Source organism: Balaenoptera ricei, chromosome 10 (genome assembly GCF_028023285.1).
Source record: "Balaenoptera ricei isolate mBalRic1 chromosome 10, mBalRic1.hap2, whole genome shotgun sequence".
Classification (NCBI taxonomy): Eukaryota; Metazoa; Chordata; class Mammalia; order Artiodactyla; family Balaenopteridae; genus Balaenoptera; species Balaenoptera ricei.
In genome coordinates, this window is record NC_082648.1 from 72,766,833 (window position 1) to 72,783,055 (window position 16,223).

General features: G+C 32.6%; 1 protein-coding gene across 4 annotated transcripts in view; it reads right to left on the bottom strand.

The window, feature by feature from the left end:
- Positions 1-1,984: 1,984 nt before the first annotated feature.
- Positions 1,985-16,223, bottom strand: part of MGAT4C (MGAT4 family member C) — a 218,323-nt gene continuing 204,084 nt past the window's right edge. For 3 of the 4 annotated variants that reach the window (XM_059936630.1, XM_059936627.1, XM_059936629.1), the window contains 3 exons: positions 15,630-15,782; positions 9,817-9,964; positions 5,394-7,240 (listed from right to left, as the gene is read on the bottom strand). In XM_059936630.1, the coding sequence (XP_059792613.1) occupies positions 6,099-7,240; positions 9,817-9,964; positions 15,630-15,776 (1,437 nt within the window). In that variant the 5' untranslated portion in view covers positions 15,777-15,782 and the 3' untranslated portion in view covers positions 5,394-6,098. Of the gene's footprint in view, positions 2,372-3,871; positions 3,938-5,393; positions 7,241-9,816; positions 9,965-15,629; positions 15,783-16,223 lie in introns of those variants that run through there. The other variant, XM_059936631.1, reaches the window with a different exon arrangement.

Consider the following 16,223-nt stretch of genomic DNA (forward strand, 5'->3'; position numbering starts at 1 on the left):
CAAACACGTAGTATTTTGAAAGTATAGACTCAGTTTCTAAATATTTTTTATTCATTGTCATTGTTTGCCCTTAAACAACAATTAAAGTGATAATTTCCTGTATATTAAATTTAATGAGCATATGCCTCATGAAAATTTTCATTTAATAGAAAAGGTATTGAGAATCTTTTCACTGTATGTTTGATTCAGCCATTTTAAAGAGCTGGTTATTTAGGGTATTGCTTTTTCCTCCTATAAGACATGAAATTTGAACATTCTATGTTCTTAATGTGATTGTATTTTTCTATGAGCATATACAACTTACATATTTTCTCACATAGTGAATTTAACTTTTGAGTAATTCTTCGAAGAGAATATCTACACAGAGTGACATGGGAAGCTGAAGCAATTGTTCAAATAAAAAACTACTTTGGTCTCAAATATGTTTTTCAGAATAGATGTTCATATCCAATTATCCAGAACATGGCCTCAAATCTACATTTCAATCTCAATGTTAAAAATAGAAGAGTAAACCATCTCAGAAGATTTGGGGATTAATGAAATGATTTCTACTCTGGACTTAAATTGGAGTAACTAACTGATGATGAGCAGATTCATGAGGTGGAAGGGATTAGAATTTTGGGGATGCATGACCTTGTTATCTGAGTATCTTTATAGTTTGGAAATACAACCCCTTGAAACTCATATTTTAACCTTCAATTTTTATTTAAATTCAAAGGAATCTAAATTAAAAAATAAGGAATTTAAAGAATCTAAACAGTTGCACAAAATCTCTAATAAGAAATATTTTCAGAGGATGTCATGTATAAAATATGTGGTAAGGACAAGTAACCAAAAGCCAGTTCAGAAGGGAACATAACCAGGAAGACAGCGTGTCATGAAAGCTAAAGCCAAGAATAAGTGGAAGTGTGGAAGCTAAAAATAATGCAAAGGATATACATCTCTCTTTCAACTATATAGGTACACGTGTACAAATATATGTATATACACACACAGATATATACATATAAACATGTATATGTATGTATGTTTGTGTATATACACACACACATAAATATATAGAGAGAGAGCACTCATGACAGATATGTAGATACACGCATGTGCAATGATTTTGGAACATATAAAAAATAATAAAGATGTTTTCTCAGGGGTAGATAAAAAATACAGTTAAAAGCAAAGGAAAAACATGGGACTTCCCTGGTGGCGCAGTGGTTAAGAATCTGCCTGCCAATGCAGGGGACACGGGTTCGAGCCCTGGTCTGGGAAGATCCCACATGCTGCGGAGCAACCAAGCCCGTGCGCCACAACTGCTGAGCCTGCATCTAGAGCCTGCGTGCCACAACTACTCAAGCCCGCGCACCTAGAGCCCGTGCTCTGCAACAAGAGAAGCCACTGCAATGAGAAGCCCGCGTACCGCAACAAAGAGTAGCCCCTGCTCGCCGCAACTAGAGGAAGCCCGCATGCAGCAACAAAGACCCAACGCGGCCAAAAATGAATAAATAAATTTATATTAAAAAAAAAAGCAAAGGAAAATCAAAAAGTAAGAACTAATCAAATCACATTGCATTACAGCCTTTCCCCTCCTAACAAGAATAATTCTGAAATGAATAGAGAAGAAATTCAAAGCAGTAGAAATACAAACACTGAAACTCAAGGTAGTCAAAGGGATAAGCTGCCTACTTCCAAGTTTGAACATCATGGCCTGGGTCATTTATATCATTGCACTGGTCACTTTTGCCAGTAATGGAAAAGATACCAGAGAACAGGAAGTCAACATTAAAAAAATTTTTTTTGAAAACCACAGCTCTATGAGCTTAATAAAGATTCTAAGCAAAATTTTAGAAATTACAAAAAGCCTTTCCTTTTATTTTTCAGAGTAAATGAATTTAGATTTCTTAAAAGAATATTTACAATGAGAACATTAGGAACAAATGTTACAAATTTTGAATAAGATTTCTAAAGTAATAGATTAGAATGACAGAAATATATCTTGATTTTAGGAAGGCATTTACATAATTCTACATGACATTCTTTTGGACATAATATAAAAAGGAGGGTGGATAATATATTTAATGCATAGTCAAGTTTGTGATTCCTGTTGATCAGGATGAAGGTCTCTGGTAGTGTTTTGAAGGGCCATATCCTTTTACACATGTATAACATGGCTAAAAAGAATGGAAACATAAGTTTATTGATGAGTTTATGTTATCTGATTTCCAGCTCTAACATCCTTCAAGGTAAATTTATTCCAATTTCACAGATGAGGGAACTGAGTTTCAAAGAGATTAAATAAATTTTATCACATCTAGAGACTAGTTATTGTAGATCTGGGTTTCAAACTCAGGTCTGCATGACTCTTCTATTGTATCTCCTATGAAGACAAAAGACATACATATTAAATTATGGTAATACAAATTTGGGAGGCTATGTTAAAACACTGAATGACAGAATCAAGAACTGGAAAGTGTGGGATCGTGGGTCAGAAGAAACAAAATGAAATTCTTTTGAAATTAATATTAAATTTTAGAAGAAACCTTCAAAGAATCAATTGAACATGTACAAAATGGCAAATCATGTTTTATCAGTAGATCATGTAATATAAAGTTTGAGTGTGGGCTCTATTAGTCAGTAGTATGGTGATAAAAAACGTGTTGCATTAATGGATATATTGATGAGGCCAAAGAAGAGAATTACATTTTCATCTTCAACTGCTAGAGGAGATTGAGAGCAGTTTTCAGTGTTAATCCTGGGAGCAATGTTCTAAAGGACATGCTGCAAACTGGCAAATATTGAGTGAAATGTGCCGTGCGGACATCTAGAAGAGCAAGTGCTTTCCCTGCCATATCATATATTTCATATATGTTTGTTTCATTTATACACCATTATTGTACAGCCAGTTTTTCTATGATAGCTTTATAAAAATTCCCCAAGAATACTGGCTCAGTAAGAAATGGAATGTTCCAGTGTCATGAGTGTAGCTGTATGACAGAAATAGTTCTAAATGACACATTGGTTTCCAAATTATATTTTTATAACTGGAAAATATCTACTTTATAAATTGTACAAGGTTATAGTTTTTCAGTGAGAATGTAAAAGTGCTTGCATTAACAAGTTTTATGTACTTCTTTTATATCCACACTTGTTATTGCCGCTAAAATGTGTATTTTCCGAAAATGTTTATTTTCCAAACTTGTATTGTGCTTTTCCAAGATGCTTTTCTTTGATGTCCATAAATGCTGAAAAGTCTCCCTTAAGAAGAATTTTAAGTGTAAGTAATCTTTCAGTCAGTTTAAAGTATAAAAATCGAGACGTTATTTACGGTCATACCATATTTTGTGCTTGAAACCTGTCAGCGTCTTATTTTCATAGCAATTAAATAACTCAGCTATTCATGTCACATTCCAGTATTTTTCAATGGGTACTTGTAACAAAGAATTTAATATATGTATTTTTTAAATTACTGCAGAGATCTCACATAATGCTTAATAACAGAATATAATTAAACCTGTCTTTTTTGCTTTGTGTTTCTGAGACAAGATTATTAGAGCCTTATTCAGAATTTTAAAATATAGGATATACAGCATTGAACCATGTAAAGATAAAGAATGTTTGGTCATATGTTTTTTTTTAACGAGAAAGGTTATTGGTTCCCCTAATCCATAATGGAGAAGCTTTCTTTGTCAAAGTCTTTCCTTAGAAAGCTGACCCACAGTCAACTTGTAAAGAAAACATAGAGACAGTCTTAGGTGATTGATCAGCTTAGTCAAACCCAGTTTTAGTAATGAAAGGATCAAATTTAAGATGAAATGTGATCCCTTTGGTTCACATTAGCATTTGTAATTCTCCAGCAAACATCCAATTTCACTGTTACCTTAAGTAATCTTTCTTGAAGCATTTTCCAGAAGTTGAGGTCAATGGCTGGTCTTTGGAAACACTCCTAGAAGAATATGTAAAAGTTTACAACTCACCTCATGGAGTCTACCTAGGTCTTGGTATTATATGACTTTGTTGTGTACCTTTTATCATTGAAAGTGCAGAAAAGGTATTTCTGATTTCTGAGATATGCGTAGAATACTATATATATGATTAGCCAGTTAATAAAAGAGGGTGAGAAAAGCCAAGAACACAGAATATTTTTAAGTGTCTGGCAAGCATCCTCCAAATGAAAGCAAAGGTTATTACCGTTAGTTTAGTTTAGTTTAGTTTAGTGGCAGTATTCATCTTTTCTTTGGACTTTAAGACTTAGATGTGTCACAGAATATTAATACTTATAGGTTCATTGTTTTCTCTATCTAACACTATAGCAACTGGGTGCAAAGAAAATACACAGTAGCTATTATATCAATAAAAGAAAATATTTCCCAATTTTTAAATCTGAGTTTCTAATTTAATTGATTTGAATAGAATTAATAAAATACTTTCCATTCATTTTTTGGACTGTATCATACCAGTGAGTCCTAAGAATTTTGTTTCAGGATGGAAGCAAGAACAAGAGGAATTCCTTATTCCTTCTCATTATCCCAAGTCTAATATCTCTCTCTCTTGCGCTCTCTCTCCATATATATATATATATATATATATATATATATATATATATATATGTATATATATATATATACATATATATATATATATAGGTATATATATTTGTCTATATAATAGTATATTTGAGTCTTTCCATAAACATCCATGAAGTACTCTTTATTTCTCTTTGTAATAAACCCCTTCACCTTTGCTGTTTGCCAAAAAATAAAAGGATGAGACAAGCTCAGGACATTCTGAAAAAACAATGATTTTAGGATGCACTAAAGTGTCCTGAATTGCTTTAATGCACCCATGGTGTGGATACTATTGTCAAGTCCCTCACGGTAAAATTTTGACAAGTTTGTTTACCATTTGGGTGCATATACCACAAGAGCATCATTTAGCACAGTTTAGGATTATTTTACAGAACGATAACATGACTTACAGAAGAATTATACAAGCTATTTCTGATAGAATAACTTATTATCTGAGACTCACGTACCAGAGAACCAAAAGCATAAATTATGTGAAGACCAATCTCTACATAAGGGAAAGAACATTGTCTGGATATCAGAATATCTGATCTCTCATTCTAGCTTTGCTATGAACTAGCTCTGTGTGTAGAAGAAGTGACTGATTTCTGTTTACTTCTGTCCTTCATAAGATGTCCATTTGAACTCCAAAAAAGTATATGATAAATCACAATGGTTTCAATCATATGAATTTTAATACAAAACATATAAAATCAATTTCAAAAATTTTCTGCATATACTGAAAATGTTCGTTAAGAATGGACTAACTATAAGCCTTCTTTAATTTCTTCTATTAAATGCAGGTACCCAATGGAACCTGAAAATATTGAGCATAACTTCTTTGCAAAAGGGAAACTAGAAAAAGACTGCTTCCCACAGAAAATTTATTGACAATAGGTGTTCAAGTTTTTATACATTGAACAATGTCCCCTTTTATGTACTCAGGGGAAGATATTTTTTAAGTCTTTTTTTTTTTTCTTTCCATCACCCCACCTACACACAAAATTCTGTTGTAAAGACATCACTTCTATAAGGAGGTATTCATTGTAGATGTACAGAAGTCTATGGAAACCTAAGTTTACAAGAAAAAAAAAACCCATTATCATTCTAACCAACTGCATAGTCACAGAGATGCTTAATAAAAGTTATCTGATGATATAATGAAGTCACTTCTTAACTAAGTGCATACAGTAGCAACTATTTTTCAAGATTCACCATCCAACAAACTACATTTTCTCACTTGAAATCCTTCGTGTCACTTTTTGACATTCAGATGAAATTCTGAAAGTAATATGATAACATTAAAACATAAACAAAAGTAGCATTAACTGTGAACTGATAAACTTCAGAAGTTAAAATAAATGTAAGTGTGTATTAGAGTAAAAGTATGCTGACAATGTGTAAATCAAAACTGCCAAAATGAGTTTTTCAACATCTGATCCATTGTTTTCCCTCCAGAGGATAAAGGGAGCAAAAGAGGAAGGTAGTCAAAAAGGAAACAGGAAGACCTGCTTCAGTAACTGGACATATTGATTTAATTGGCTAAGAAGTCCAAATGCTAATACTCCTAATAATCAGCCATTCTTTTTGTGTTTTGGTAACATATATCCTCATACAATGTATATCAAATTGAATTTTTTGATTTACATCAGATACTTCAAAGTTTCCATTTTTGAATTCCCCTAGTCTTATGTAAGTAACACATTGTCTATTTTGTTTAAAATATCTAATATCTCCTCCAACATCTAGGGCTCCATGATGCAAAATGTCATTTTGTCGATCTTCTGTTCCAGTATTCACTTTAATTCTTTTGATTACAATCGGATTTTCAAATATAATCACAAAGACATCTCCTGTTGATGGTGATTTTCCCCAAAAGTATTCATCAACACTACTATAAGCCTTGCTTGCATCATAATTTTCAAAAACACTCATGTTGGTATATAGACTTGCAGGAGGGTTATCTGGGATATCAAATGGCTCCTCTTCAAAATCATCATCTTTCAGCTTATTCTCAGTTCCTTTATATGATGAGTAATAACCCATGTGCTGAAAGAGAGATGGTTTAAAACGAATCACATTTTTCTGAGCCAACAGACCGCGGAAATGAGTCAGTAGCCAATCACAAGGCATTTCTTGATAAAACATTAATAAAAAATGCGCCAAACGTGGGAGATCATGAGAATGATAAAGTTTTCCAATATAGCCAAGCTTAGAGAACTCAAGGGTTACCCAGTAAGTTCCTTCTAGGGATGTAATGACTTTCTTGATGGCAGTAAAGAAATTTTTTGAACAACGAACATCATCTTCAAGCATTACATAATAGTCTGAAATATTGGCACAAAAATTAAGCAAAAAAGCATAATCTACATTTTGCTTGGAACGAAATCTCACTCTGTCTTCTGGATCATTGTAATTTCTTTTAAGGCCACTCAGGATTGGGTAATATTCCTCTGGAGCATGTATAACCATTAATCTTCCTGCAATAATATGGTGGGCAAATTTCTGTGTAATATCCTGTAACATGACCTCACGCCAGGATGAATTAAAGTCAGCTAGATGAACCACCACTGAAATTTCCTTCAACTCTTCGTAGCTGGATTGCTCAAAAATTGACTTGATTGTCTCAAGTAAATAATTTCCTTTTTTTCGTCTCACTGATGAAAGTCCAATTGTAAGAAACCCTGAACAAAAGAATTCAGATGGAAGACAAATTAAATGTGAAATTAGGTTTTGAATAACATAGAAAAAAAGAAAAAAAGTTCTTTTCTCTTTAAGCCTGCTACTCTATTAAGTAAATCTAAGTGAATGATTATATATAGAACATTTTGTCATTAAAGACTTGTGCTAAATATTTAAAGGCTATAGTACTTTATATATAATTGATATTTTCTATGGAAAAACTGCATCTTAAGCACAATGATGTATGAGCTCTATTGCTGTAAACATTTGTTTATGAAATAAGATATATGGTTTAAAGTGTTCTGCAGCTTAATGTTCTCATATATGCCCATTAGAGAAGATAGATATTTAAATAACATTGACACTGTTTTTAAAAAAAAAAAAAAAAAAACCTGAAAAGGGACAGGAATTCATCCAGTTAAGAATGACAAACTAGTCTCAAATGATGAAAAAGAAAATTAAGGGTCACTCATTCTTTTAATCATCTTTAAATTTTTCATAGAAAACATGTCATATATTTTCATCTTCTTTAATCACTGTTATTATCTTGTACCAGAATAATTCATAACTGGACTTCACAATTTTATTTTGAAATTTATCTAGTATGTTAATTAGAATGAAAACAATATCATAAACTATTTTTGAAAACCTGCATTATTGCTTAAACATATGATATATTGTTCTAAGACATAAACATTACTGATTTCTTTATTGTAAAACACATTCTGTAGTAATTTTGTCTGGTGAAATTTTTATTCAGATATTTAAAACCTAAAATTAGAAATTAGATATTTTTAGAGAATAAAATAAAACCCTGTGAAATGGCAGTTCACCTCTGAGAAGCGTTAGATGTCTTCTAATTAAAATGTTTTCACTTTTTAAAGCTCTCATTCTCACCATGACTCAGAACTGAATAAAATTTCAGAACCACCATTAGGAAAATAGGGAAATGTTTATATTCACCAAGATCACTGTTTCAAGACAGACACCTACATGATTTGATTTGCACGATACGAAAAAGCCCCTTCCAAGAAAAATCTTTTTTTACTAGTCTATTAGAGAGGTAGAAATTTACATGTTTCATTGAAATATCTGGGCTTACCATCCCATCTTCTACTGAAAAGCTAACATGTTATATGTTACAATTTAACTCAAGCCACCAGCCCTCATTAATACTCAATAACAGCCAATACTTATAGAATACTTTCTACATAAAAGGCAGAAGTCTGAGTATTTTACATGTAATATGCATCTTGAATATTCAAAACAGTCTTTTGAGATAGCTTTGCACTTATCAACATTCCTGTTTTATAGATAAGGAAACTAAGTCACAGTGAGATGAGGAAACTCGTGCAAGGTGTAATACCTAGTAAGTAGTGTGTAAGAGCAGAAGACATTTGAAATGGAAGAAAGAAAGATCTAAAGAAAGCTGAATTGTTACAATTTCCTCAACCTGGTGATCACAAACTCATTTGCATAAACACTTCTTAGCAGGGAACTCAATTTTTGTGGTCTCCACACGATCTACTAAGAAGTTCATGATATCACGGTGTATCACTTATTCTAAAACTCATATTCTTCACACGGAAATATTTTAAAATCAGGTTGTATATCACAACTGATGGCATCTTACAACTTAAAACTGATAATGCTTGTACTTTCTTAGTATGCATCAATTAGATCATGATACTTTCTGTAATCTATAATGTCTTGAAATCCATTAAATGTAGTATGTTATTTCTTGGATCCAAAGTGTCTGTAGTGGATTGATCAGTTTCCTCCAAAATTTCATGTCTACCTGGAAGTTCAGACTGTGACCTCATTTGGAAATAGTCTTTGAAGGTGTAATTAGTTAAGGATCTCAAGATTAAATCGTATCGGATTCAGATTAGGCCCTAAATTCAATGACTAGTGTCCTTATAAAAATAGGAGAGGACACAGAGAGACAGAGAGACAAAGGGATGAAGGCCATGTGAAGATAGTGGCAGTGATTGCAGTTTTGTTGCCACAAACTAAGGAATGCCACAAGCGACCAGAAACTGAAAAAGGTAAGGAAGGATTCCCCCCTACACGGAATGTGGTGCTGCCAGCACCTTGGTTTCAGACTTCTGGCTTCCAGAAACATGAGAGAATAAATTTCTGTTGTTTTAAACCACCTAGTTTGTGATATTTGTTATGGTATCTTAGGAAACGAATATAATGACTTTCACTACTTCAAGCTGGTGGCATGTCATAAAAACCAAACCAATGTTTGAAACTGTATTACTATGGGAATAATTATTTTTAAAAGCTAACTTTAAAAATTTAAAGTCAATTGATTTTTCCTACTCTCTCTACATGGTACTATAGCAAACTGTTAAAAAGTTCATGTCACAATTAGGCATTTAATTTTTTTGTTGTTATTAATGGAATTGGATCGGTGAATAATTGCAATTTGTGAAGAAACACTGAACTATTTCCCAAAGAATATATTATATTAGTCAAACCCATAAACTTTTATTGTTATACAGATGAAGAAAGATTTCATTTTAACAAAATATTTTATTGTTCTTGATTTTAAAAGTCTAAGGATACTTACGCTTTCTTTGTAAAGGCATGACAGCTAAGAAGCGATAGGTGACATTGATGGCTCCTGAGAAATTAGATAAATCTTTGAAAGTATGCACATAGCGTTCAGGATTCAGTTGATGTGTAGATGTTTCCCTTACAAGTTGTTTGTCTCCTTCCTGAATGCCAAGAAGGCAGAGAAAACAAATAAATAATAGATGGTCATGGATTAAATAAACTTTCTCCTTACACAATAAATATATGGGTCTGATATATAATATGGGTATTATATAAATCTCAATTACTGGCACCACAAGCTGTAGATAATTATCTTTAACCTGAATTCCTACCTAGAGTCTCTGTCCCAGGTATATTCCACTTTTTATACTATGCTTACAATTGCTTTTCTACAGCATACATCAATAGTGGCATTCTCTTGATAATAATAACAAAAAAATCTCTATTTGAAACTCCCACTGCCTTCATGTTAAAATTCAAATTCTTTACAATAATTTAAGGATCTTAAAACTTGACAGTAATCTCTTTTACGGTTTCATGTAAAGCGAATTCTCACTAGATACCCCATATTTGAGTCCTATTAAACTATTTACTCTTCTTCAAGCCCTGTCCAATAAAAGACCAAACATTATTTCTATGATTTTGAAATTTTAGGAATGATTAGGAGGATGCAGCAGTGAACATAATAGTTGGAGTCTGGATAACTTATTAATCAAAAAGTTTTAGTCAGTCACTTATGTGGCCACTCTAATCGAAGGCTGTTGAGAATGGACAGCCATGGTCCTCGTGACATAGTAGTATTTTTTTCAAATGTCTTCAAGATAACTCAATTAGGATACATTTGTACAAAGTCTTCAAGGAAATGTCTTTAGACCTTATACTAGTCTTTTCCATGATGTTTTCGTGTTGCTTGTGGGTGTAGAGGGGGAGGGGGAGTATTCCGATGGAGGTGAATTTTGGTCCTTTTTTATTTAAGACCCTCATTATCGATCTGATAATGGAATTATGTCATTCAATCTTCAGGATGGTTTATATTCAAGAAAACGTTCATATTCAGCTTTAAAAATATCCTGTTAACCACTAATTGCTTTGTTTTATCTCCCTTTGATATAAGTTCAGTTGTAGATTTTGATTATCTATTCACCATTTGATCAAGCCTCTATTGGTTATACATTACTAGCAAAATGATGACTTGCTTGGCTTTTGTATATGTTTTAGTACCACTGGTAGACTATTAGGGCAACTAATTAGAAAGAAATGTTTCTTTTTTGGCAAAGTGTCTGTTGTGCTGTGTGAGTTATGTGGATATTTCTACTATTCAGTATAGGAATGGCAGGTCAGGCATAGGCATGCCATTAAAACTACAGAGAAAGTGAATGCATTAAATAAACTTGGTCCTCATGTTTTTGGCTGTGGTCAATAAAACTTTAATCAATTAAACCTTGTTCTAAAATATTAGAAAGGATGCAAATACAAACTTTACCTCAATTGGAACATTCACTACTTTGTGTCAAATTAAAATATAAATGGAAAAGTTGACTACCTCAAACTTTTAAATCTATGACGGGGCTGAGATTGTCTTAGAATAAAAATTGAGAGTAGTGAACCCTGACTGGGAAGAGCTATCAATCTGGTCCTTGATAAATGAAGATTCATTCTGAATATCTTTTCTGTGTATTCAATTATGTTTAGGAACCTATAGTTGCTCTTTAATACCGTATTTCTATATTTTATATTGATGATGATTTAGACAAAGAAAAAATACTTTAGTCTGATTTATAATGTATTTGCCATCTGTAAAATTATAGAGTTTCAAAATACATGATATTAAACTTTGGAGGCTAGTTAGATTATAAATGTACTCATTGAATATCCATTGAATTCTGATTATTTTAAATTCATTGCACATAAATATTTTCATCTTTGTATTTCTGAAAACCTAAAAAACATCACGAAAGTTTTCAAATGAACAAGTTTAGGATTTCTAAAAGGTAACCAGAGACTCAGTTCTGCATCAGCTACTTTAATAGTAATGTAATGGTGTACACAGTCAATAGGGTGTAGAAGAAATATCTAGAAAAATCACAGTAGTCACAACACTGAATTGATTTTACCATTCTGGTCTCATGTGATATCACATTCTAAAGGAAGTGCAGGATACTGAATATCTCTTTAAGAATTCTATCGTGAACACGTAAAAATCCAGACTTTTTCTGTGATAAGATAGAGTACATTCATCCTGTTTGAAGGACATAACACAATATAAAATGAAATGAAACTTATATGAAAGCACTTTATTAAATTCTCAAGAACAGGTTTCTTTACACTTTTCAGCATAAATAAATCATGCAACTTTCATCTGAGTCTGTCTTGTTGGCTGCTTTCCAGAAGCATCTACCCGAACAGCCAGGCTCTCCCTGGATACCTTCTTTCTGTAGCTACTATGCTGTAGTGTATTTCTCAGTAATAAGACAAAGCTTCACGGCAATCATTTTCTGGATAGGAAGGCAATTCAATGGACAGGCTACAGACTAAATATATACCCTAGTGGCTACTTTGAAGACGCTCACAGCCGAGACGCTAAGTTGATTGGACATGCAGTGTCTCTTCTACTTAGTTTGCCTTGTAATACTATTTGTCTCTTACACTGGACTTGGCTTTCTTTCCCACTGAAAGGCACATATGCCCCTAACATGTAAGCAATAAACTAAACTGTTACATGCTCAGATTTGGGGGCCACTGATAGATTTTCTAGCAAGAAGAGTAGAATAGATGTGCTAAATAACTCCAGAGACCTTACTACTGTAATTGTTTATCTGATTTCTCTGAATTATAACTATTATTTCCCCCTGATTTAAGAAAAACAGAAAAAGAACAACCTGCTAATGTCTCTACTTAGAAAATTGCATGCATTGTGATATTTTGGAGTCAAGAAAGAAAATCAAGTCAGATAATTTTAGGAAAACTGAACAAGCACAGATAAAAGGGTTGAAAAGGGAGAAGTATTAAAAAGAAACTGCATTATACCCTAGTAGGAGGCCAGTTTTCCATGGTTATTAGACATTTTTAGAAGAACAATTTTAATTTTACACGAATGATTTAATGAATATTTCAAATATTATACATATTAAGCCTTGGGATAAAATTTAGCTCAAAATGTAATTTAGGTAGAAAGCATCATCTAGTAAACAGTGAAAAATTAAACTAATAAAAATATTGTCATTGAATTGTCAATATGGGGGTGTGCTTGTATTTAAAAACCATTTTAACTCACTTTTTCTAACTTAATATAAGTATTTAAAAATAATTTCAATTTTTAAAGCTAAGAAGCAAACAATTTCTTCTCTGCACCTGGGATGATTTGCAAATTTGACTAGATATATGGCTAACGTAGCAAGAAAATTTTCATTGAGAAAGTACTCTTTAGTAAGAGCTACTTCATTAAATCACACTTTTTAATTAGGTGGCTAGGACCTCTGTTTAGATGGAAATGCATAAAGAGAACAATAGTGTTTGACCTTCTTATGGATATATACTCTATTACTTCTTACACATTTTATAGTGAATTTGAAGCTGTTCTATTCCAAAAAGACATAAGGATGTTTGCTGCATACAATAATCTTTTGTCTACTCAAAGTTAAATATTGAAATTTCACTTGAAAGTATCTTATATGCATCATCATTGAATACAACAAGCATCTTGCCAATACCATGTTTTTGATTTACAAGATGTGATAAACTTCTACCAGTACATACAGATGCAAGAAATAAATTTTTATCACAAAATTAAATCATTAATCAAGAGCTCCTCTAGTTAATTTATGATCTTTAATTCTATTAATTAAAAAATAGCTGGATCGGGCTTCCCTGGTGGCGCAGTGGTTGAGAATCTGCCTGCCAATGCAGGGGACACGGGTTCGAGCCCTGGTCTGGGAAGATCCCACATGCCACGGAGCAACTGGGCCCGTGAGCCACAATTACTGAGCCTGTGCGTCTGGAGCCTGTGCTCTGCAACAAGAGAGGCCGCAATAGTGAGAGGCCTGCGCACCGTGATGAAGAGTGGCCCCGCTCGCCACAACTAGAGAAAGCCCTTGCACAGAAACGAACACCCAACTCAGCCAAAAATAAATAAATAAATTTATTAAAAAAAAAAAAATAGCTGGATCACCTGGGCCTTGCTCTATTGTCCTTAAATTTCATAAACCTAATAACCAGTTTAAAAAATTCTAAAATGCACATCATTAGTAAGTTTCTCCAGTTTGCTATGTTTACCTAAATCATGCCTAGTCAAATTCTATTAACTGTGGTAACTTCAGCATTATGAATTGACTAAGGATGATAGAATGACGAGTCCACAAGATTAAGAGCTATACTTGAAAGTAAAGGCTTAGGCAGAGTCAAGATCTAGGAATCTGACAGAATTTCGCCATCAAAGAACAATGCTAACGGAAGCAAGATGCTTTACAGAAGACTTCCTAAGAGGATCTGCACAAACTTAGATCATGTGGTTGGCTCATAGGATATATTTAGAATAGTATCTGGCAATTAGTAGGTAGTTACCATATCATGTTCAATTAATAAAACATTTTACTAGGAAATGCTCTCTGTAGTTATTGTCAGATTCTCTCTAGCTAAGATATTAATTAAAACTTTTAGCATGTTTGTATGATAGAATGTATTTTCAGGTCCTCTATTTGTCCAAAGGCTTTGATTTTCTGAAATGTGTGAACAGGAATAATTGCATAAAGATTAGAATTTCCCCAGATATCTTAAGCTCAATTCAGATAGAAAAAGTGAATTACTCTCCATATTACTTTCATATTACTCTCATCAGATGTGAAATTATATAATTATAACAAAAATGAATAATAGAAACAATTTGAGTTCTCACAATTAGTCAGAATGTGTCCTTTTGCATACTTTCATAATTCACTTAAAATTCATTCATAAATTATCTACTAATTTTACCTTTTTTAAACTATTAAATAGCTTTCACATAATATTATATTTAGTTCTTAAGGATCTATATTACTTTTCAGCGACCGTAAATGTATAACATGGTGGTCATTTAGGGTTATTCAAAACCCAAATGAGATGTCACACATTGTAATAAAATGTTGCTTCTTAACAAAATAGCACAATTAGTATCACTATTTAGACAATGGGATTTAAAAATTTTTGATAATATAGAAAAGTAGAGAAAGTAAGGAGTAACACCTTTAAGCAAATTTTGTTTATTCTATTTACAGCAGACCCTTGAACAACACAGGTTTTAACTGTGCAGTTCCACTTATAAGTGGATTTTTTTCCCAATAAATACGTAGTACACTACACGACCTGAGGTTGGCTGAATCTGCTGACGCAGAAGTGTGGATATGGAGAGCCAACTGTAAAGTTATACCCAGATTCTTTTGACTGCCTGGAGGGTCAGTGCCCCTAAAACCCACATTGCTAAACAGTCAACTGTATTTCAAATCAAAGCTCAAAAATTACAATGATTTTATGCAATATTAATTCAGATAGGGATGATAGGTAACTTATTTGGAATTAGAGATACATATTTAAACCAATATATATATATATATATATATATATATATATATATATATATATGCATTAAAGAAAACATTGCAACATAAACCAGAACAATTGTAATGTTGGTAATATATAATATAAAAACTAGCTAGATAGGAAATATACATGTTATAATTTTGCATAAACTAAGGCTATTTCAATAGCCTGGGACTGAAGTTAGGTTACAAGTGGACTGTCTGGTCCGACTTAGGCCTTATTCTGAACAAAAAATAATCAACCTCCAAGACTTACCATAACGTAGCTATCTTCAATGTACAAGTTCATAAACAGAAGGAAAATGACAAGAACTCCCAAGAATGAGACCGTAGAACGTTTTCGCAGGCATCGCATTTTATCTAGTGTATCAAAAATATGTTTCACTTGGTGAAATTTAAACATTCTCTCCTGTGGAAAAGAGGCATAAAATTATTAACAATTAATTTTGTATGCAAATATTTCTTCATCATATCAGTCAAATCCAGGCCTTTATAAAATCTCACTATTCAAATCTTGGAGCCAAAATTGTTTCCAATTTCACAATAAATTTGGCACAGGCTATTAATACATTAACAGAAGGATAATGCAGTGGTTTATATTGATGTAGAGTAAGGAAAAATGAAAAGCACAGTTATTTCTGAACAAATAAACATTGGTAACAATAATGTAAGAAAATAATAGTTCTTTGATGAGAAAGAATACAAATAAAAGAGAAAGGCAAACATTAAGGTAACATCTACCTCCTCATATTATAATGTAATGAAAATGAAAGAAACTAGAAGTATGGGCCTAATACTGATCTCAGAGTAGGTGCACTGAAAAGAGTGATGGGGAGAAAATCTGGGTGAA